Source organism: Lacerta agilis, chromosome 12, assembly GCF_009819535.1.
Source record: "Lacerta agilis isolate rLacAgi1 chromosome 12, rLacAgi1.pri, whole genome shotgun sequence".
Classification (NCBI taxonomy): Eukaryota; Metazoa; Chordata; class Lepidosauria; order Squamata; family Lacertidae; genus Lacerta; species Lacerta agilis.
The window spans coordinates 24,849,893-24,874,248 of record NC_046323.1 but is presented as its reverse complement, the minus strand read 5'-3'; the positions used below and the strand labels follow the sequence as shown (position 1 = coordinate 24,874,248).

Below are 24,356 nucleotides of genomic sequence, written 5' to 3'. Positions count from 1 at the left end.
ACCTGGTCTCCAGGCCTGGCTTCGTCCCTCAACTCTGATCTTTCTTCTGGCTCCCAGTTCCTCTTGTTTATTTGTTTGTTTATAATCTGCACCTTCATAAAAGTATATCAAGGAATGTTATACAACATCCAAAATCATAATAAAATCAGTAATCGCATCCACAAAACATTATTAAAATTGTCAATAATTGAACCACTGGCCTGATAATCTCTGAAATGTTTGGCTGGGAGGAACTGGCATATTCACTACACTCAAACTCTGAACTCTGTTCCACCCCCCCCAAAAAAAAAATTGCAAAGCTCATCTCATTCAATGTGCCTTGCATATTGTGCTCTTGAACATTTGTGATATAAACCGTTTCTTCTTATGCAAATGGCTGTGGATGCCTCTGAATGTTTCTGCTGGTATTCATCAGCCCCGTGTGCCAAATGCCAAAAGAATGGAAGGCATCTTGCCAAAATCCATGCCACTGATGCCAGGTGGGAGTTAGTGGTTGAACGAGCTGGTGAGACATACATGATGAATGTACAGAATGCCAAGGGTCTTCATTAAAAGATGCATTGCGAGGAATAGCAATTCCTCTTTGAAAAGGCAAAAGAACTACTAGCGGACCGTTCCCTGATTCAACTGCATAACAGACATGGAACATGGATAATCAACCCCAGTGAATCCACCCTTTCCACTCATGGGGTTTTTTGTCGACATTGTGTGCCTTGATCAACCACACTGGAAACAGACCCTTAGGCAATTGGCCTGATCTCCTGTCCTTCCCTTAATTTGAACAGGCAAAGGCCCGGGGACTGCAATCAGGAATGCTGGCGATTCTCAAAGACACCGGGCTGCATAATTAGCTACAAGGTCAACTCGGCTTAAATCTCAAAGGAACAAGGTTTTCAAAGTAGCTAATCATCTGTTGCTTCAAACTAGTTCTCCAAAATTATGGTTGTTCATGATGGGACAAATCTCAAGTCCCTTATTTATGTCAAGTGGAGAAACCGAGGAGTTTTGTGTGATATATAGCTGAAGATGTTCCTTTCTTGCTGGACCTCTTCAGACAACCCAGGTCTACTTGATCCCTGTTATTTGGGAATGGCAAATGTTGAGAAGCATATCTGAATCACCTTATGAATACTATTGTGCACTAGTGATAGCCAGGGAGGTAGTTTGCTAGTTAGCAGCTGAGTGGGGAAGGACATCTGTGACGAACCTCCTCTTCACACTCTCCCCTTGTTACTAAGTGAATTTCTAATCAGGTGTTCTGGGTCAAATTTCAATCCACCCCACCTGTCCCTCTGAGGTCCATCTGTGATGTCAATCCCCTTTTATTTAAAATCTGGGGATCTCTTAGTAACGGGAGTTTTCCTGTCCAGTGGCCGTGGCCGGTTATATCCTCTGCTCTGGGCTTCAGGGGTTAAACTCTTCTTTGCCTACAGTTTGGGGTCTCTCTTTCATTAGATCCCTCACTATATCAGTTAGCTAAGCCCTCTTAGCAACTCTGTGGCAATGCCAAGGTTTCCATCCGCTAGCCCCTCCTGAGGGAACTCCAAGACACAAACTATCACCCTGCAGGTCAGTTTTGTCCTTTCCCTGAGTCCACCTCCTCATGAGCATACATAACTCGCTGGACCAAATGAACGACGATATTTTCTTAGCTCAACAATAATAAGTCTTTATTTCTTTCAGAACATAACTGTTTCAGTAATGCAATCGTTTATAAGCTTAGTTTCCTAACAGTGTAAACTCTTTCTTTCATCATCATATACACATCTTCAACCTATCCTAACCTACCCTAACCTACCCACCACTATCCTGGCCCCACGCCCTCCTTCTTCCAGTCACCACTCCTCTCTCTAACGGCTGCTCCCTCCTTTTAAAGAGCGGAATGTCCCGCCTCCCATGAGATACCTGCCACTCAAACTGGGGTGCCCATTAACTCATAAAACACTGTGGGTTTCTGAAAATCCCTTAACTTAGATCCGATTCGTTACAACATCTCTGCAATTTTTGGATAACTATCTTGATCCCTTTAGGTGGAGTAGAGGGCACCTCTGCTAGCAATATGTAGCTACCCTTGCTTATGGCCGTACCAGTGCTTGCATGGTGCTGGTTGAGATACTCCCTGCCTCCATCACCACCCCTGACTCAGATAACAATTCACTCTCCCCAGCGGTTATAGCTAGCAAACTGACTCACCAGCACTTACTGGCTGAGAACATCTCTGTTATCTTGGAGGATTTAAATGAAGCCCATGATGTTCTACCAGAACATAGGGATCAGCTGTACATAGGAAAGAAAGCGAGGACACTGAGGTAAAAATGTTCCACACAAAAGCAATGCAGGCTGAGGGCAGCATTAGGCTTCTGAGTAACTACTACTAAGTGAAGCCACTTAGGAAAATCACCCAGGAGAACATCTCTGGTATGCTTTTGAAAGTAACTGGTGGCACAAAGTGTGTCATGGATGGATCCAGGAATATTTCCTTTTGCTACATCACGTCATAAGTCTATCACAAACCTACACTGCTCTTGTGCTTTCCATGTTTCCACATGCAGGAGAACTAAGGGTGAATTTCAATGTCTCTCTTTTTAAAAGGGAACTCTTACTTTGTTGTTCAGTCGTTCAGTCGTGTCCGACTCTTCGTGACCCCATGGACCAGAGTACGCCAGGCACACTATGAAGGTTGAAATTCAGCTCTCTGTGTGTAGATTTAAATCTGTATCTAGCTAGATAATCAATAGCAATATAGATAACACTATAGGAATAAAACTCGAGGCTGTTGAAATACAAAGTTGTCAATAGGAGAGCAATTACAGGGGCTGAGAAACAGAGAGGCTCTGTGGTCAGCCATATTTTAGGTCTTGAACTGGACTCATTATTCTGAATGATATGTATCACTCGGAGGGCACTTGCAAATATCCCACTATGGTGTACCATACATAGCAATTAAACTCCTCATGTGGTAGACGTTCTAGGCATTTTAAATTGCTCCCGCTTTCCTGTCATATGATAAGCAAACATGAGGGGGGCTTAAAAGGGTGAACCATTGATTCACACCCCACACAATGCTCTCTGGTGGTTAAACCACTTTAGGAATCCCAGTTGTGGCTTATATTGCCTAACCACGAATCCGGCATTCATCTTCAACTGCTTCCTCAGCAGCCATTTAATCAGTCGTGCAGATCCCTGTGTTATACCTTCTGGGTACATAATACAGCACAATGAAATATGAAGGGTAGTCCCTTCCAGAGGATGAGTCCTGCTGGAGAGGGCCAAAGGGCCATCTACCCCTCTTCTCACAGTGGCCAACCAGATGCTCATAGGCAGCAGTGGAGGAAGCAGCTCAGGTGCCTGGGGCAGTGCGAGCCGCCCATAGGGGAAGGGCGAGGATGGGGTGAGCCACCCATAGGGGCAGGGTGCACCACGGGGCCTCTGGAGTCTGCCTGCCTCCTCCCACTCAGCCACCCTACAGCTGGGGGGGAGGCAGCAGGCAGACCGTTTGGGCCGCATGGAGCCCAGGAGAGACACGTGGCTCGGGTGTGCTGCAGACCCCGCAGTGAGTGCTGCCCGCCATTTTGTCACCCCCCTCAGTGGTGACACCTGGACAGGCCTGCATTCACCGCATCCTCCTTCTTCCGCCCCTGCTCATAGGAAGCTCTCAAGCAGGACCTGAGAGCAACAACATTCTTCCTCCATTGTGAGCCGCAGCAAGTGGTTTTCATAGGCATTCTATGGCCACAAAACATTCTTCCAACCATGGAGGAAGTACTTAGAACTGCCAGTTTGCACTAATATAAAAATGGTTTCATTTTCAAACAAGGCTCCTTGTTAATGCTGTTGTTTTTACAGTGCCCCTGCCTTTTTGATTGTAGGTCACTTCAATTTTTCTTTGGAAAAGCAGGGTGCAAATATTTTAATACAGCAAATAAGAGAGGCATTCTTAAAAATGGCAGCATTCAGAAACATTTCAGTCTCCCAGGTCACTCCCTTGTTGACCCGAAAGTGTCCAATAAAGAAAGCTGAAGCTGTTGAACAAGATTTTCTTTTAATTCTGTGCGAGGCAGACCTAACTGGATAAGCAGATTTAGCTCCACCTGCAATCTAAATTAGCATAGCATAGCTAAAAAGACACTATCATCACCAATGGCTAGTGTTATGTATGGATCACTGTTCTTATCTACAGTAGTTCTTGTATACTACCTGTGACCCTCTGGGTATTGTTGCAGTTTCTATTATCAAGTTATGTATCAGTGCCAATACAGCGGTGAAAAATCTGTTGGTAGCAAATAAATAAATAAATACATATGCATCGCTGCCTTTCAGTGAGGTTTTCTTTTTACATATCGAAATGCTGGATAATTTAGTTTGTCACTCATCCCGAATGAGAACTCTCAGGGACAACGGCAGTATTTCATTGAGTGAACACAGGGCCAAGATAATTAGGAATAAAGAGGTGAGCTTCAAGAAGAGTCATCTGTGTAACTTCACTTGCTAAAAGGGAGGGTGGCAGGTAGGAAATCTGTAAAATACCAAGCTTGTCACTGGCCAAGGCCAGCTAAACAGAACAATTAGAATCAACATTTTGCACGATCTGGGATTTAAGGTCTTCGTACTCTTACCATGTATAGTTAAAATTTATTTTGAAAAATTAATCACACTGGCACGATCCCTTTCCCATTGAACACGCATGGGCAAGATGGAAGAGCATCTGTAATAATTAGATCTCATTGCATACCCAGATTTGGTTTTGATAAAACACAGAACAGATCCCCTCAACAAGTAAATATTGTTCTCGAACATTTTGTTTTCCAAATGCTGCAAACCCGGAAGTGACTGTTTCAGTTTGTGAACTATTTTTGGAAGCTGAATGTCCAACGAGGCTACTGCGGCTTCCGATTGGTGCAGGAGCTTCCTGCAGTCAATCAGAAGCTGCGCTTTGGTTTTCGAATGTTTTGGAAGTCGAACGGACTTCTGGAATGGATTCCATTTGACTTCCAAGGTACGACTGTATTCTCCTTCTCAGAAAACCCCACTGAGTTAAATTGGAGTTACTCCCTAGTAACTGTCTCCAGGATTACAGCCTGTAATCCAAGTTCTCACATCCTCAGAAAAGAACTAAGGTGGTGTTGATTAACTCCCCTCTTAGGAATACTTTAACTAAGACAATTTCTTACAGAAATGCCACTTCTATGTAGGAAGATCTCATTGTGCATCAGAATGTGCAGCAGACTCATATGTGTCTATTTCACGGCTATCTCCTGCATGGCTTCCCACCACATTTACACACGACATGTATGTTTGTCACACATTGTGGCTTTCCTCAAGAGTGTGGTGTGTGCTTAGGAAACGGCGTCGTGGTGTGTGACCACATGATCTGAAACTGCACAACAAAACAATTGATTTGTGATTCTCTCTCACTGAATGATGAAAAGATAAATAAATTCTGGAGCGGCTTTAATTTTGGGACGTGTGAATGCTAGAAATTCTGGATGTTATGAAAACTGGTTTATTTAGTAGTGCAATGGAATTGCTCTTGTGGGGGTACAGAAACAGGCCCCAGTGCCAAAGTGACAGCAGAAGTTCTTGATCTACTTATGGTTTGATTTTTAAGATAGTGCAGCACTCATCACACACACACACACACACACACACACACACACACACAGGGAGAGAGATAGAGGACAAAAGCCAATTTCATAGCATCTTCCTGACCCTCCAAATGGTAGAATTGATCTTCTGCTTTGATCACTCACTAATTTGCATTTGCCTTTGTGGCCAATCACAAGCTAAAGAAACCAAAGAAAGAGAAGGCAGTACTAATAACAGGGAAATAAGTGTGTGTGTGGGGGGGGAATGGAACCCCACGGGGTGCACAAAAATAAATATTTTATTTATTCAAAGTGCACTTTGAATTAAAATTCTTCGGGGGTGCTTTGAAATCATGCCATTATGTGGTTTAATTCTGTTTAGGACAATGAGAGAACGCAGCGGTGAGCTTTTAAAATGTGCATTGGGCCAATAAAATCTCTCTTTCCTTGTGCACCCTTGGGATTTCATCTCCCTCCCCCCCTCTCCCCCCCTTATTTTCAAGTCTTGCTAATGCCAGAATATCCATTAACATTTACTGGGGCTTTCCTGTACATTCACATAATTCCACTGGTCTCAGTTGCTATGATTACTTTAAAATGTATTCTGCTTTCCTTGGTCCAAAATCAGTTGGAGACATCAGAAGCTGGAAAGTCTGGTGTGCTGCAGCACAGCCTGTAATATAGTATGTGCTAACACAGCCCTAATTTTATTTTCCACATTTTGATCCTCTCGTTCTACCTAGCTCAGCAAGTATAGACACCCCCACTCCTCCCTGCCCAACCCGAAATTAACTCACTCTGGCAAGGAGTGATCTCACATTAAATACATTAATGCCCCAAAGATTCCACTCCCTGAGAAATGGCGAACACATTGAAAGCACCTCCATAGCTTCCAAGATCACGTCAGTGGAGTTGCTTTGGGCAGAGATGGCAGTGAGAGAGGATCAAATGCGTTTAGGGTGGCCCTGAGCGCTCCTTTACAGACAGTTCGCTATTGGAAAGGCATTTCTTTGAAAACAAAGCAGAATAAGAAGGGTGAAAAGGAGCCTCGAGGTCGTTCATCAGCAGTGATCACCTGGCCACAGTCTTCCCCACGATGGTGAGATGTACAGAATTTCTATTTAGATTATAGCGATTCTCAGTTTGCATCTATACACATTTTGCGGACATCTATGCTCAAGAAAGCTGCAAAAGTAGAGCTGCAATCCCTCTTCCTGGCAGACTCTGGGAATTGTAGCGAAGGCAATAAGGGTACCCAAATGACTCTAAGCACCCTTAAGAAACTACAGTTCCCAAGATTCTTTGGGAGAGGCCGTTACTGTTTAAAGTGTCAGGATAAGACCTGAGATAGCTCTGTTGGTAGAGCATGCGACTCTTAATCCTGGGGTCATGAGTTTGTGCCCCACGTTGGACAATTCTATGAATCTATATATAGTGCAGTTGGGGCTTGTGTGTGAAGGAAATATTCCCACATTATTAGTGTGTGTGGCTGGACGTGGTTTTTGCAGGGGTGCTGGGTGGGGTTATGAGGAATATTTTGTGTCTTGTATTTCTAGTCATCGGGATTTCTCCCTCCCCCAGCAAATCATCCTCCCACTTTCAGCTGCCTGTTGCGTAAGCACCCTAATAATTTGGAAAGCCCAAGCGATTAATTGAATAAGCAGGCCTAAGCACAATGATATTATTCACAGCCTGTTGAGATAGCATATGATTTATTAGCAGACCACTTTACTGGGTAAAATCATATGTTCTATTATTCCAAAATAGAGTTTTCCCATGTAAAGTCCTTTAACACAGAAGAGTTGTTTCGTTAAATCCACATTAGCTTGACAGTTATTAGATGTAAGACTTGGGTCCCTTTTCACACAGTGAAGGACTTCTTAATTAGTTGGGAATGGAGCCAAGGGGGTCATTGCTGATGTGGAAATAATATTCCATTCACTTCAATGGGAGAAGTAGATCTCAATGAACCTTTCTCTTTCCAAGGATCTGCTCCCTTCATTGAAATATATATGACACCCTGCATGCACAAGAACTACACATGTGTGTCAAAGCCCACATGAAGCTCTGCAATGGAGCATCAGAATTGTACTGGAGCATTAGGAAAACTGTTATGAGTCATACCTAAGGGCTGAGTCACTGTGAAAATAATTTTATTATTTGTTGCTTGAATAAATAAGCATTCCTGAAGTGTCCACCTTATCTGATCATCTCTCTGAAGCTGTATTGGATGATCTATTCTGTTTAGATCATGTGGCCTCATCTGAGATGTTATTACTGAATCCCTTTCTTTCCAGTATCTGTATTCCCCTAATGGGAGTTTTCTTCTGCAGCTACCTGGTGGAGGATGCAGAACTTATTCTGGGCCTGGCAAGAGATGCAGCCTCTGACATACCCTTCAACATTTATCCGATGAAAATAGGGAACCTCCTATTCCAACCTATATAACAACATAATAAAACATTAAACATTAAAAAAAAACTTCCTTATACAGGTCTACCTTCAAAAGTCTCCTAAAGCCTCTATGGTTACTTACTTCCTTGGCTTGGAGAGGGGGTGTTGCATAAATCCATACCCTCCAACATTTCTCCAATGAAAATAGAGATGTCTTAAGGAAAAGCAGGACATTCTGGGATCATATCAGAAACTGGGGTGGCTTCTGTAAATCCAGGGCTGTCTCTGGAAGATAGGGGCACTTGTAGAGGGTCAGTATGAACACATCTATTGGGTAGATTTATTGAGTAGCTCTCAGGTGGGCCTTTGCCCACCCTTGTTTACTTTGCACACATTTCCATCCAGTCTTCCGCTTGATCCCTTCTTACATTTCTTTCTACTGTGCCTCTTTCCTGACAACAGCAGATCCTGGAGCGCCGGCGAATCCAGCAGTTGCAAATGTACCGGGCTCAGATGGCTGCAGTTGGCATGGCGCAATTGGACAGACGTCAGCCCATTGCCAGGGCACAGTCTTCCCCAGCGACTCCTGCATTACCTCACCCAGCGGTGGATCAGCCTGTAGCTCATAGCTTCATGACTGGTAGGACTCCCTGAAGGCTCCACTTAACAGGCGGAGTAAATGCACGCTTCATGTAGGATCAATTGATTTAAATGCCATGAATGCCTCTTGTAGCCGTAGCAATGCATTCATTTCTAACCTCAATCCTACTGGACTTTATGATGCTTTATTGGCTGCCAGTCAACTAGTGCAGCTGATAAGGGATAATATTCACACACTCATAAATTAATACCGTTGACTTGGCTCCATAAGTTGAGCAACAGGTGCATTTGGGGTTCCTTCCCCCCACCCCAACTCAAGTCATTTTTTCCTCCTTTCGTTTGTTTCTCCCTCCATGTTGCCTCTTTTTCGCCTCTGTTGAGACCACCACCAAGTTGAAACAAGACCCTTACGAAATTGCATGACTGGGGTATATATATATATATATAATGCTGAGGCTCGTCATTCGCCTCCAGTAGGAATGCAGGAGGTGTTGTTCTTCACTGTGACAAGCAAAGCCACAATCGAGACACAAATGACCTGATCGGTTACGGGGAAGGGATACCTGCTATCAGCAAAGGCTGATTGGCATGTGCTTGTGGTATTTGTAGGTGCTTGCTGGTACATGTGCTCTTTGAATTACAGAGAGATAAGAAGGGGGTTTCAGGGTTTGCAGGTGGGGTTCCCCCCCTACAACATCCCACACTCTCCCTTTTATCCAATGTATCAGAGATTAAAGTCCACTAAATTTCAGCCATAATAGAAAGTTGATACTTTTGCAAAAAAAAGGTGCAATTTCTATAATGAGGAATGATATGTGAAATGTATTTGGGCTGCATTGGGCTATAATGATTGTTACGGGTTTGTTTTGGTTTCAACTATTCATTTTGTGCTTTTATCCTTTATTTTTAATCTTGTGAACTGCCCTGAGATCTTCAGATGAAGGACGTCATATAAATTTAATGAATAATACAAAATAGCAACGTTTACTGGGTTTGATCTCATTTTAAAGCCTGTTTGATTCTTTTCTTGACTTCCTTCACATCCCACTGTGGGTTCACTTTAATGGACCTGATATTGAGCTTTTTGAAATCTCTTAATCCTCCCGTTAAGGCTTTCAACAAAGGCCATACGGACACGTTCTCCGTGCTCCAAATGTCAACACTGAGTCACTGACAGCAAATGCAGAGGAATTTGTGTTGCTTGTGCCCCGCTTGTGGGATCACCCATTCCCACCACCCTTCTGAGTAATACCCCTCCCCACTCCCTCACTATATTTAAGGATCTGGTGACTTCTGTTTCAGTGTATCTGAAGAAGTGCGCATGCACACGAAAGCTCATACCAAGAACAAACTCAGTTGGTCTCTGAGGTGCTACTGGAAAGAATTTTCTATTTTGTTTCGACTATGGCAGACCAACACGGCTACCCACCTGTAATAAAAAAATATTGTTAGAAGCACCTTAAAACAACGCACTAAAAACAGATAGGCGTGCTCTAGACAGGGTTACTGAAGCAGAAGGGCTTTCGGTGGGCATCTGAAGAGTTCAGTGATGCTCACAGGGAGTTTTGAAGCACAAATGCTGCCACACTAAAGAACTTTGTGTGACAGTAGTAGACGTGCAAGTTTCCCATATCAAAGTGATTGAATTGGCAGGTATGGGGCAATGCCTTACGTGAACTGGTTGCAAGCTGTTAAAGGCTTTATATAGACATAGCTGTCAACTTTTCCTTTTTTGCGGGAAATTCCCTTATTCCACCGCTGTTTCCCATTGCAAAAAACAAAGGGAAAGTTGACAGCTATGGCCGTTTCCCAATGCAAAAAAAGGAAGGTTGACAGCTCTGTATATAGAGGCAACCCTTGATTTGCATGGGGGGTTGCATTCTGGGTCATCGCATGTGAATGATGGAGCACACATAAGCCCATTCCACCCCCTTTTCTGCCCACTTCTGGGTTGCCATGATGCAACAAGTCAAGGTGAGCAGTACCCAAGGCAAATCAAATTATTTTGGTAACTGAGAAACAAAATTCGGCAAGCACCTCTCCCACTCCTCGGCAGTAAAAATGCAACAGTAATACATTGAGTAGCTAGGAGCAGAGGAGACTGCCTTATATGGAGTCAGATCCATTGGCCATCTAGCTCAGTATTGTCTACACTGATTGGCTGTGGATCTCCAAGGTTTCAGACTGGAGTCTTGTGGGATGTGATACATAAGTATCAGTCAAGTACAACATTCCTTGTTTTCCTAGAGTGGACATGCAAGGGGATGTTTGGACCAGCCAGTTGAAAACTTCCTGTTTCCTCCTGGGATGGGACGTACTTCCTCTTGCATGTGACTAGAGGTGGGTGTGACCTTACCTGTTCAGGTAACAAAAGCACAAGGCCCTCAGCCCTCCGCCTCCATTTTCCTTTCGTTGTGTGAGCTGCAGTGACTGGCAATCTGCAGATACTGGGATTAACCCCCCATATGGGGTAGATCCACATGTATATATATAATATATCTGTAACTAAGTCTGCCTTCAGGGATCCACCTGTGAACTGATGTTGTTCACTAAACTACTTTTATATATATTAAATAAGATTGTGGCGTGTTCATTCTTTTAAGGGATCTTACCAGGAATCTACATTGAGAAGCTTAAACAAGCTTGCAACCAGCCTCCCGCTGTGCGTTTAAAGGGGAATGTTAAAACTCTGCTAAGGTATAGAACTTGCTAGCACAAGTTAGGAAGGATATTAAACAATATATCCTCTCCTGCCTCCCTGAACATTCCCACAAGTCTCTCCCAGCCCTACCTTGAGATGCTGAGGATTGAACCCAGGACATTCCGCATGAGCTACAGCCCTTCTGCTGCCTTTTCATGGCACCTATTTCACAGCAGATAGTCTGGCCGCTTTCTGAGACTGGTGCCCAGCTTTTCACTTAGGCAGGCAAGGGAGAAACTTAGGATCATTCGCTGTTCTATATTTCATCGCCCCGTTCAGCGAACGTTCATAAAGGTTGTCACCCACTGCGAGCCTTAAGGATAATAAAAAAGTGATGCATTTGAAATACATGTATATTTCTCTCTGGAGGCCAATTTCCACCCTGACATCTGCGGAGGCAAGTTCACAATTTACAGGACTGCAATTAGATGAGCATCTGACTCAAAGCAGGAGCAGGGTTTTTGCAGAAGGAGGAACAGAGCAAGTGAAAATATTGGATCTTCTGGGGAGTTTTGCCACTGGCTTCAATGAAGACAACATTCCAGGCTGAATAATTATCTCCCACTAACATTCCACAGCAGCTAGCAATTGAAAACATTTGTCTCTTCTCTCTTTACTTTGGGGGTGGGAGCTGCAGCCTTGGCTGGATTGTGTTAGGGAATCCTACTGTCTATTTTTAGAAGGCAACTCTGTTGCTGTGTTGTGGTACTGTAGCACACGTGCTGCGTGACCCGCAGCTGCAGAAGTGAATTATTTGCACATCCTAAATCAATTTAGATGTTTGAAGTGAATGAAGAAGGAAGGGGGGGGGGGAACCCAGGGAGGGAACCCATTCAGATTTCATTTTTTGAAACCAAGAAACTCTTCATCAGACACGATGCAGTTAGAAGGGCAAATATATTACTGTCAAACAGTCTGAGCTGAACGTTTCTGACAAAGGCCAAAAAAATGCAGCATTTTATTTTATTTTATTTTTACTGGATTCAAACAGAATTAACGATCCTTTGAGGCAAAAGATTTATACGATCTGAAGAGAAACCAGAGTTGAGTCGGGAGAGTCCTCAGAACAGCACAAGATTGAATTGCACCCTAAGAGACTGGGAAGGGTTTGTGAAACTGTGCCGCCACATGTAGCTGGCCCTCTGTCGCTTACTGGGAAGGCAAATGGTAAGGCATTTGCTTGCTTGCTTGTTTTTATATACAGGTGGAACTCGAAAAATTAGAATATCCATTTATGTAAGCAATTGTTTTCATTAGCTACTGGAGTTTAATATATGAGATAGACTCATGACATGCAAAGCGAGATATGTCAAGCCTTTGCTTGTTATAATTGTGATGATTATGGCGTGCAGCTGATGAAAACCCCAAAGTTTAAATTGTTAATTTGGGGTTCTCATCAGCTGTACGCCATAATCATCACAATTATAACAAATAAAGGCTTGACATATCTCGCTTTGCATGTCATGAGTCTATCTCATATATGAGTTTCACCTTTTAAGTTGAATTACTGAAAGAAATGAACCTTTCCACAATATTCTAATTTTTCGAGTTTCACCTGTACTTCTCTTCATCATAAGATCTCAGGGCAGTTCACAAGATAAAAATGCAAGGTAAATGCACAAATAAATAGTTAAAACCAGAATAATAACACCCCCTCCCACAAATAAATTTAAAAGGCTGTAGAACGTTAATCAGTCTAAGGCCTGGTTGAAGAGGAATGTTTTGGCCTGGCACCTATCATGAAGGCGCCAGATGAACCTCTCTGGGAAGAGCCTTCCACAAACGGGGAGCCACTGCAGAAAAGGCCTGCTCTCATGCTGCCAGCCTCTGGACCTCTTTTGGAGGTGGCACATGAAGAAGGGCCTCAGAAAAGGAACACAGAGTCTGGGTCGGTTTATATAGGGAGAGGCGGTCCTTGAGAATGTACTTATCATTTTTTTTGTTATATTGTCTTTATGCTGAAGGTGTTGTGTACGACACGCTAATGCTGAAGCACCAGTGCATGTGTGGGAATTACAGCAACCACCCTGAGCATGCTGGAAGAATACAAAGCATCTGGTCGAGGCTGCAAGAAAGTGGCTTGCTAAACAAGTGTGAGGTAATCGAAAACATGGCCGCACAGATAGGTTTGATGTTAAGAGACGCAATATTATTAGTGTGTGTTTCTATTCCTTCTGTAAGCACCAAGCAGCTAGCTCTGTAAATATCCCTTGTACTTTATGATAAAAATTAAATAAGCTATGGACTCATGGGGACGACAGAGGATGAGATGGTTGGACAGTGTTCTCGAAGCTACTAACATGAGTTTGGCCAAACTGCGAGAGGCAGTGAAGGATAGGCGTGCCTGGCGTGCTCTGGTCCATGGGGTCATGAAGAGTCGGACACGACTGAACGACTGAACAACAACAACAACAACAATGGACTCATAGTGGATTCGTGTGTGGATCATAATATCCACATACAAAAAATGACAGATTAAGTTATTTTCCCCACCCCCCTTTGTGACTCCATCCATGATGAACAGCTTCCATTTGAACTCTGAGGCATACACATCTTATTTGTGAGGGCACCACTAGAAGTGTTTGAACAATCATATTTCAGCATAAAATTATTTGGGGGGACATAGGTTTTAATAATAATAATAATAATAATAATAATAATAATAATAAACCAGTTCCCTCTTTCCTTTGCACAAGTGAGTGAACAAGTGCATACACACCACAAATTTAAAATGCAAATCTTCCTCAAAGATATAATTCCCAGCACCCTTTAACAAACTGCAGTTCCCATGATTATTTGGGGGAAAGTAACATGCCTTACATGTATTGTGTAATTGTAGCTTTTTGTTATGTCAAAAATGGGAAATTATGGTGAACTATTTCCAAACAAGATGTGATATGAACCCATGGTTTAAAGCTGGCTACCCTTGGCTTGTTTGGAGCCATAAACCCACCAGTTTAATCACAATGGGAAGTTGTACTTAGGTGCTTTCTGGCTTGTTTCCCAGTTCACATGAAGGGAAGAGCAAAGCAGCTGCATGTGGGTGTATGAGGCTCATTCACAACTGGGCCAGGATGTATCATCTAAATGAAGCCATTGTGAATGGATGGAGCTGAGCCTTTTCTGATGTAAGACTGAGGAACCAGCAGGCCTCTAATGTGTTGCTAGATAGAGGTGCTCCTGGATTGGGGTCTCCTTCTATAGAACCCCCAAACACTTAACCTAAACACTTAACCCAATTGCTGTGAGCCAGTTACATTAGTAAAATGTCTATAGTGGGTGACTATAGGAAGGAAATAATCTTTAGGTAAAGGTAAAGGGACCCCTGAACGTTAGGTCCAGTCGTGGACGACTCTGGGGTTGTGGCACTCATCTCACTTTACTGGCCAAGGGAGCTGGCGTACAGCTTCCGGGTCATGTGGCCAGCATGACTAAGCCGCTTCTGGCAAACCAGAGCAGCACACGGAAACACCATTTACCTTCCCGCTGGAGCGTTACCTATTTATCTACTTGCACTTTTGGGGGTGCTTTCGAACTGCTAGGTTGGCAGGAGCAGGGACCGAGCAACAGGAGCTCACCCCGTTGTGGGAATTCAAACCTCCGGCCTTCTGATTGGCAAGCCCAAGGCTCTGTGGTTTAGACCATAGCAGATAACAAATGGATTGATTGATTGAGGTTTATGTGCCTTTTCCCCCACAATGAGCTGTGCCCAAAGCAACTTGCCGCAAACATTAAGCACATCAAAATACAGATATATGAAAACGCTGAGCATGCCGTTAAATTCAAAAATGACAAAACCCAACAATTTAACAAACACAGAATAAATTCAGTTATATATATATATTAAAGAAGTACATGAATATTTAAGTACATAAGTACAAAGTATTTAAGTGCATATATACAAAGCAAAAGGAAGGTTTGACAACCAAGTGTCTGGTATTGGTTTTTCTGCCCTCCAATGAGTCTGGCTTAAATACAGTTCAGAGGGGAGGGGTCCTCTCACCAGGCTAAAAGACATACAGCTGACTCCCATATCCTGACTCTAGAGAAGGTTGGCAGCAGCAAAGGGCAAATGTTGAGGAGGTCAGTGGTGATCAGTCTCTTCCCCAGCCTCCAGGAAATACCAACTGCTGGTGCAGGTCTTATTGCATGTAAAAGTGTGGTGCATTGGCTTTTATGAATGCAACTCCTTTGTATAATGTTTTTCCTCCAGGAGCGTTAAGTTTTGTATAAGTCATTCATTTTATTGCTTGGGATAAATAACTGTAAGTAAACTGTTGCTGCAGTTCATGGTGCTCCCGCATAAATTCAACAAGACTAGGTTAGATTTGACAGAAGCTAAAGAGAGGAGTGTGATTATTCAGGCAGAGATAAAAGAAGGATTGTGTTTTCACTTAGAATCCACCGAACAATTGGACAACCTCAAACAATCTAGGAGCGTTGCTCTCATCACCGGATAAATGCTGTGAGCTGGAAATATTCTGATTCTCTCTTAAGTCAATCATCAGGCTGTCATAAAGGTCATACTCAGTTCCCATAAGAAATGTATTGGCTGATCAAAGCTTGATCATACATTTGCATCTGATTGAGCTGGTAGAACTTTCCATCAACTTTTCGAAGCCTTGGGAAAAAATGACGGAGAGCTGGTTTTTCCAGGTGCTAGATCTATGGGTTTGCTATGCTTTTATTTATGGGGTTCATAAACAATGAGTGCCAGGCTTTGCTTTCTGACATCCTGAAACACAAGGCAGGAGCCTAGGATTTGAGCAACCTTGTGAAAATAGGAGATTGGAGCAATCACACACACACTTTTGATCCTGGTGGCTCCTGTGTATAGCAGTGCAAGTAGTAATCCTCTGCCTTCTGCTCCCTGGTGAAGCTTGAACCCATTCACACATAGCTACCTATGTGTATCCTCCAGCTTTTTTGTTTGTTCCATCCCACCCACCCCAATTCCCTCAGCAAGCTGGTCCCACCAGCTACTCTTTGCTTAAGGGTCAGGTTAGCCTTTGGACTCTCCGACCAGACAAATCTTTGTCTTGTGGCCTCTACATGGAAGCCACTCCAGATGCTTCCATTTGATGTTGTGGGCTGTGATGTATACCTCTACTTGCTGTGTAGTACTACTGAAGATAGCTGTGGTTTTAAATCACCATGCCAGTCCTATGGATGTGCTATAAAGGTGTGGAAAATGCCCAACACAATGTCAAGGTGGAATGTGGTTAAATGACATCTTGTGCAGAATCCACCACATGGAGATAGTTTTTGACACTCTACATAGGGGCCATGATGTTTACATCAGCACAGGAGCCTGGGACCAATGGGCTACTGCTTCTTCCCTGCTCATGCTCATCTTCATGTCCTGGTCTCTCACTTTCCTTTGTTTCTTTATGAAACCTTTATTCTTTCACTATTCCCTGCTATTTTTGAGGCCTACAAGAACATGCACCATGACGTGGGTGGCACTGTGGTCTAAATCACTGAGCCTCTTGGGCTTGCTGATCAGAACATTGCCGGTTCGAATCCCCGCGACGGGGTGAGCTCCCATTGCCCTGTCCCAGCTTCTCCCAACCTAGCAGTTTGAAAGCATGCCAGTGCAAGTAGATAAATAGGTACTGCTGTGGCAGGAAGGTAAATGGCATTTCCATGCGCTCTGGCACTCGTCATGGTCCTCCATGCACCAGTAGCAGTTTAGTTATGCTGGTCACATGACCCAGAAAACTGACTGTGGACAAATGCTGGCTCCCTCGGCCTGAAAGCGAGATGAGTGCCACAACCCCCTAGTCACCTATGACTGGATTTAACTGTCCAGGGGTCCTTTACCTTTTTACCTTTACTGGGAAAGAAAGGGCCCATCTTCTGCTGTATGTCGCTAAAGGGTATCCCCTACACAGAGTTGCTCTGTGATAATCTACAGGTGTTTCTCTGCTGTATCACTTACCATAAGACCAACTGTTCATATATGTGCAGACAGTATATGTATTGCAGATAATATTGCACAGTTTGAAGGGACTGGATGCATAAAATCTGACTCCTTCTGGAAATGAAGCATTGCCAAAACCAATTAGATATTATTCAAAACTTTACTTGCAGAACTTTCTTCATAACAGATTTAAAACATCAAATGATACATCCAAACAGTTCCATAAGACATATGCCAGTAAAATGCACAGGCTCAGCATCTTACAAAATATGAAACAATCCAAACAGTTCCTAGAAGCAAAGGTCTGCATTCCAGCCTGCATCAGGCTGCTTACCTGTAGAGATTCACTTACATCCTTCTTCCACAAAGTCTAGGAACAAAGACATGCTTCCAAGATGGTGATTTTGAATTCAATAGCCTTCCATGGCAAAGTGTCCAGTAGCAAGTGTTAGCTACTAGAGAATGACAACAGTTAATTATCCACTTAGTTAAAGCTCAGATAGCCCATCCTTGGCCTGAATATAGCCCCATGTTAAAGCCTGCATTAATGCACATAGCCACTCACCATTTCAGCGTCAATTAAATAATTATACTTAGTAAAACGCACTAGAAAGCACAAGCACGCATGCAGCAAACACACAACTTGCTCCCTGTGCCTTGTCACATATCCCTATGTATTAGGGTGTGATAAGATACATTTTTTGTTAGCCTGGACTTCCAACGGGATAGGCGCTGCAGTGAGCCATCCTTAAAATATACAATCTGATGCTCTTGTGAGCATTAAAAAAGAATTAGATGAGGGTTGCAGTCCCTAAGCATATTTAGCAGGAAGCAAATCCCCCTGAACTCAGTGGGACTTTGGTCTGGGTAAACATGTTGAGGATTGGACTGCAAATCATTCAAAAGGTCTTTTAAAATTTAAAACAACAGTCTAGCTGTTGTTCTTATCTCCTTAAGTACGGTGAGGTTTATGGTACTTCAGTGTGTCTGGACTAATAGACAAAAGTGCTACAATGACTAATAATTACCCCAGCCTCTTAAATATTTTAATTAGCTTTCTTATAGAATACACAACCCTCAGTGGAAATGGAAGAGGTCTTCCACAGTACTGGCCACCTGGGGTTTCTTCGTTGATTTGCTATGCAGTCATCTGAAGCCCATTCCAGGAAAAACATTTATATTATACCACATCCCTTTTGCCTTCCTTCAAGAAAATACATACATACAACTTTTAGGAGAGCGAGAGAACGTTATCAATCACCTGACGTATGAAGAACACTGTAGCTTTGTTTGTTTTTTAATCAGCCCCAGAAGAACCATTTATTGTCTCCACAAAGTAACATTGTGTTCTCAACTTTAGGCAACTGTGCCTCAGACATTGTTCCTCAGCTGTGAGTTCTCTTAGAGTTCTGGGTGAAGTGGAGAAATCAGTTATTTAAAACCCCATTGTGAAGTTCTTTAGACTGTGAAGCTAAAGTACCGTATTAAGTTGGAAAGAAATTCCACTGAAATGGGAGTCTATGCTAACATTTCAACTAAAGCACATTTTGAAGTAAACTGAGGGGTGCCGGAGTGGGAAGAAAAAAGCTCTTCAGTCATGGTGCTGCAAACTAGTTTGTCTGTGGAAATTTGATGGAAGCTGAAATGGTTTGAAGATTAGCAACATAAAGGGAGAAAATATTATGCCTTCCCTAACTGAAATAAGTTACTTCTAAATAAAGGTGTTTCAGAGACTGAGGCATACGTCTTTGGATAGCAAAATCCCCCTGAATTATTGGGTATGTTTCAGTTTCAAATTGTAGAAATAAAATAGAGGCTTCCACTACTTCCTTTGGAGACTGTTTTGTGACTTAGCTCAAAGTTTTAGGGAACATAGTCCATTTTTTTAGGTAGAGGCAAGGCTAAATCCTAGATTCAGCCCATTATATCAAGTCCTGTTGACAGTCACAGAAAATAGCCCCTTTCCTTAAATGTTTATTGGCCTTTGAAAACAAGCAATGTTTGCATTGGAATACTAGTAAGGAGTATAAATCTTTTGTGCAGTTTCTTTCTGGCTCCTACAGCAGAAACAACATTCAAGGTTTGGTTACCAGAAATTTCTTTCAAATGCTCTTGATTTCTAACTAGGCAAAGCCCTGTTACGTCTTTGGTAAGCAATTGTGAAGAAAATCCAAACATGCCATTAGCAGGGCAAGACAATGATGTCTCCAAAGGAGGAAACTTTGTAACTGAAACAAGACAGAGAGCGAGGAACAGCAGATTAATGCAACGCGATCAAAGGCATGTGAAAATATTGGCTGTATTTTATCAGTATAAGGAAAAATAGATCCCTGAATTTTAACAGCGCTAGGTTCTAGAAAGGCAGCTTCCTATGTTAACTATGCCAAATGTTTATCAGTGTAAAATCATTTTGCTTCTAAAGAAGTCTGATTTAAACACATTGGGGGAAGCATTTTTCCTGATTAATTTCTCAGTTCTGACCGCAAGTTGTGTTGACCCACTCTATTTCATCTTAGCAAGACCTGCAAGGGACCAGAACAGAAGCAGTTACTGTAACGTCCCATGTGGCTGGCACTACTGGCCAATGTTGGGGATGGAGGGGAAATTCAGTACAGGTCACATTTAAAGGTAAACCTGAGCTACTTGCCTCCTTGCTTGCCTGCCTTCCCTGGACTGCTTGTCCACTCTCCCTCCTGTCTGCCTCTTTGCCTCCATCTTCCCCTCCAGTTCAGCTGTGATGGACCACTCAAAGGTGAAGCACTCTCAGAATTCTGTCATCGTTCTGTAGTTTGCAGCGCCATCTGTTGGCAGCCACACAAACAACTGCTGCATGACAACACACTTACATTCTTATTATATCAAAGAGAAAAGATAAATTTTCATGAGGACTTTAAATAATAATAATCACTAAGTTAATAATAATCACTAAATTTAAGACTGTAAAAATGAGAAGCAGAGAAACCAGAACTGATAAATTAGCCCATCCCTACTGACCATAAATGTGGCTTCGTGAATGACTGCACTCACAATCCGATTCCCTGCTCCCTTGTCCCCTGCTGTGCCCCCTTGGCTGTCCACATCTACACTGATTAAACAAATATGTGAAACTGATTGATGAAGATTTATACGATTCATCTAGTCTACTACAGTTTGGTCTGTTCCAACTGAAAGCAGCTATCCAGCATCTCAGCCTTGGTACTTGAAACCCCTTTGTCAGTGGAGATTCCAGGGATTGCAAAGCATGACCTACTATGGTCCACTGTACTTAAAAGAAGGCACATTTTCTAGGAATGGAACTCAAACTCACCTCTCCTGTTTCCTGTTACATTGCTCTTTCCCACTGAGCTGCCAGCCAGCCAGCCAGCCCATAAAAGGTGTCACCCAGGGAAATGAACCCTAAACCTTTCATACCCAACATGAGAACTCTAGACCAGGGCTGAATTTATCCTTGAACTGTGCCCTTGAACTCTTGCTTCCTGGATAGTGAATGGACAGGTGTGTATGTAGAAATCCTCTGACTTTTGTGTGGCTGCACAATGATAAGAGTCACCTTTATTGCCCTGCCTACATCTTTGCCTCTGGACATGCCCATGAAGCTACGCAGTCCCTATAAGGACATCCATGAGAGAATGTGGCCCTCAAGCTGAAAATTGTTGCCCACTCCTGTTCTAGATAAACAAGACTGACCATCATCCATTCTACAAGAATGCTAAACCATTTCAGCTTCTATCAAATTTCCAAGGACAAACTCTTTGCAGACAAACTCTGTGCATCATATATTGTGAATAAATGACTCTTTAATGCAAACATCCTGAAGACAGGTTAATTAGGAAATATATAAATTAACTTAGGGCAGCAGTAGTCCACCTGCCTTCCACATGTCATTGGACTACAATTCCCATCTATTGTTGTCAGGGATCGGGGATAATGGGAGTTGTAGTCCAACAACATCTGGAAGGCACCATACTGACTACCCCTGTCTTAGGACAAAACTAAATGTAACCTCATTAACACTATGAACAATTGTTTGGATGGGCTTCTAAAGTGTTAACAGCAGACATGGAGGTTCTGACCAAGATCCTGGTGGGGGAAGGAGAAGGCTTTAAACCTTTGGTCCTTGCTGCAACCCCACTCTGGATCAGGGCCTTTGGTGCTAGCTAATCCTAGAGTTGTACGGTACCCACAAGCGTCATCTAGTCCAACCCCCTGCAATGCGGGAATCTCAGCTAAAGCATCCATGACAGATGACCATCCAACCTGTGCTTCAAACCTCCAATGAAGGAGAGTCCACAACCTCCTCTCAAGGGAGACCGTTCTACTGTCGAACAGCTCCTACTGTCAGAAAGCTTTTCCTGGTGTTTAGTCAGAATCTCATTCCTTATAACTTGAAGCCGTTGGTGATCATGTGAATGGTGTCTCATTTAATTTGTGGTTTTGCATGGAAGGGGAGGGGAAACATGTCTGGGGGCGGGGCATTTATTTCTTTGCATGCAAAGTACTATGTTATTCTAACATGTTTGATTTACCACGGGACCAATGCATTTGTTAAAACCACCCTTGCTTTTCGTTTCTTGGAGAATATTAAACAAAACCACAGTCACATTCTCATATGATGCAATTGCTGCCCATGATTAATCCTATTTAATGTTATGTTGGATTTGCTTCCCACTCCCTGTCTTCCTTATATTATCGGTGGAATATTGTAGACCTCTGCTGCTTTCTTTCAGCGGATCCGAGGTCGAAAAGCCAGTCTGGAAGAAATACAGCTGGTTCACTCTGAACATCATTCACTGCTGTATGGCACCAGCCCCCTGAACAGACAGAAGCTGGACCCCAGGAAAATCCTAGGTCTGTAAAGGGCTCTATTCTACTGAGAACAGCACATTCCAGCACTGTCATTAGTCATAGCTGGTGTCAGTTTAAAATACTTGGCAAGCAGTATAACAAAAAAACAAAACAAAAAGTATCACTTTTTCCAAATGCATTGCATTGTAGAAAGAGAATGTTGCAGCAGCAGCCAACACAGATTAGGAAAAGGTCCTTGCTGGAAAAGTAGAGATCTTTCTCTTTCTATCTCTCTGTCTCTGCTTTCTTATCCTCTGGACATTAACCCTTTTGTGGCAATAATGTTTAAACTGCATGGGCAAATAGAACCCTGAACTGAAGGCTGTTTGGCTTACTGGTATTTCACAGGACTCTTCCCTGCCATGCAGCAAGACGGGAGCAGAGGGATAAGTGAAGGCAGGACTTTTGCAGGCCCGAAACAAGACATTTCAAAGTGTTAGTCCTAGGAGAAAGAGCATCCTTTGAGCTCTACAGCATGTATGAAAAGATATTAGACTGTGCATGCTGAATACACCTGGTAACACAACATGCAGTAATGTTTAGTTCTGTCAGCCCAATACATTTTGTTGCCCAAATGGTACAACTTCCTTGCTAGAACCAACATTCAAAAAACTATTGCTGCAGTATTTGGACACAAAGGACCTAAGAACAAACTAAGTGCCTGGCCAGATCAGACCCAAGGTCCATCTAGCCCAGCACTTGTGTGCTCATAGTAGCCAACTGGATCCTTATGGAAATCCCACAGGCAGGACGTGAGCATAATGGTCCTCTCCCACTCATGTTCCCCAGCAGCTGATCTTAGAGGAATTTTTTTGGGGGTGAGAGTGAGGCGCTGGTCACATGATTTGCCCAGGATCACGTCCTAGAAGATGCATGAGAAAATGTTGGATGATATTAGGAATGCCATACTTCAAAAAGTGAAAATCCAGACAGAAAAGTTTTTGAGCTTTTTTTTAGTTTTGCCCAAAATCTTTTTTTTTCAAAAAAAGTTGAACTCTAGTAGATAGTGAAAGAACATTCATATTGTACAAGACTCTGCTATATGTTTTTTTTTTAAAAAAAAATGCCACTACCACAAAAGCAAAACACTCAGGTTTTACAAAACATCAGTAAAGAAAGGTTCGAAGAGGAGTTAAAAAGAGACTTACAGAAAATAGATTTTGAGCCTGATTTAGCAATGTGAATAAATGCTTTTTTCGTGAACTTTACATTAAGAAGTAAATTCAAAAACACTACAGCAGAAATTAGAAGATGGTTAAGTATGTGTTCATATCCTGATGTCATTTAACTGAGCATCTACTTAAGAGGTTTCCTAAACCAAATGTAACTTTAAAAAACCCTTTAACATGCTGCCTTTGACAACTTATAGTTCATTACAATGTGCCATACAACATTACATCTTGATGTGATGTAAATTATCATGATTTTCAAATTGGCACCATACCATGTTCCTTTAATAAGCACAATTCAGAACAATTGCCCATTTTCAGTTTCCATTCCTCCCCCACCGCCACCCTGACGAACATAGCATTTCTAAAAACCAACTATTCCTAATTATGGCAAATTTATAAATGCCAAAATTATGTGTCAGGCCATCACAATCGCTAATGCTTCATTTTAACCAGAGCTGACATTCTAAAGAATCTGGACAGTATGTGTGAATATATTACAGCTTTGAGGCAAGTTTTTCATGCTCTTACCAGAGTCACCACTGGCCTGAAGTGATGATAATGAAAACCACTAAGGACCTCCAGACCTCTCCTGGTTTCTATTAACTTGCAACCAATGGCAGATATTCCCATACACAAACACTGGCACGTGACCACCAAACCATCAGCTTTCAACAGAAGCGAGCCTCCAAAGATTGCAAATTCAGCCACAGAAATAATTCGATAATGAAACTTTACGCAATTCCTGGAACCAAGGTAGACTAACCAGGGTTCCAGTTGCTGTGATTTAACTACTTTGGAAGTTTCCTAAATGTCAATGTTTTTTTTACTCTTATCGAAGAGTATTTGTAAATCCACCGCTGTATATCTGTGCATTGCACAAAATTTTATCCCGTTACAAATGTGCTGACTGGGGCTGATAGGAGTTGTCATCCAAAACATGAAGTACTATCTTAATGCTTTCTGTTTCCCCCTCTTTTTTATATAGGTAGTGTGCCTCAGAAACTATTTTCGTTATTGCCCTGCGGAGGCCTTGGGGTAAGTAGGCTTTGTTTGGTGTAGTAAGGTAGCATAAACAGCTTTCTGCTGGGTAACTCAATGGTGTATATGTATTCTTTGGTTACACGTTTGGGGAGCTA

At 42.7% G+C, this 24,356-nt stretch overlaps 1 protein-coding gene across 1 annotated transcript in view; it reads left to right on the top strand.

The window, feature by feature from the left end:
• HDAC9 (histone deacetylase 9) overlaps positions 1–24,356 on the top strand; it is a 416,015-nt gene that overhangs the window by 276,510 nt on the left and 115,149 nt on the right. Inside the window, 4 exon segments of the mRNA XM_033164888.1 lie at positions 8,442–8,619; positions 13,245–13,378; positions 21,931–22,051; positions 24,206–24,255. Of these exon segments, the coding sequence (XP_033020779.1) occupies positions 8,442–8,619; positions 13,245–13,378; positions 21,931–22,051; positions 24,206–24,255 (483 nt within the window).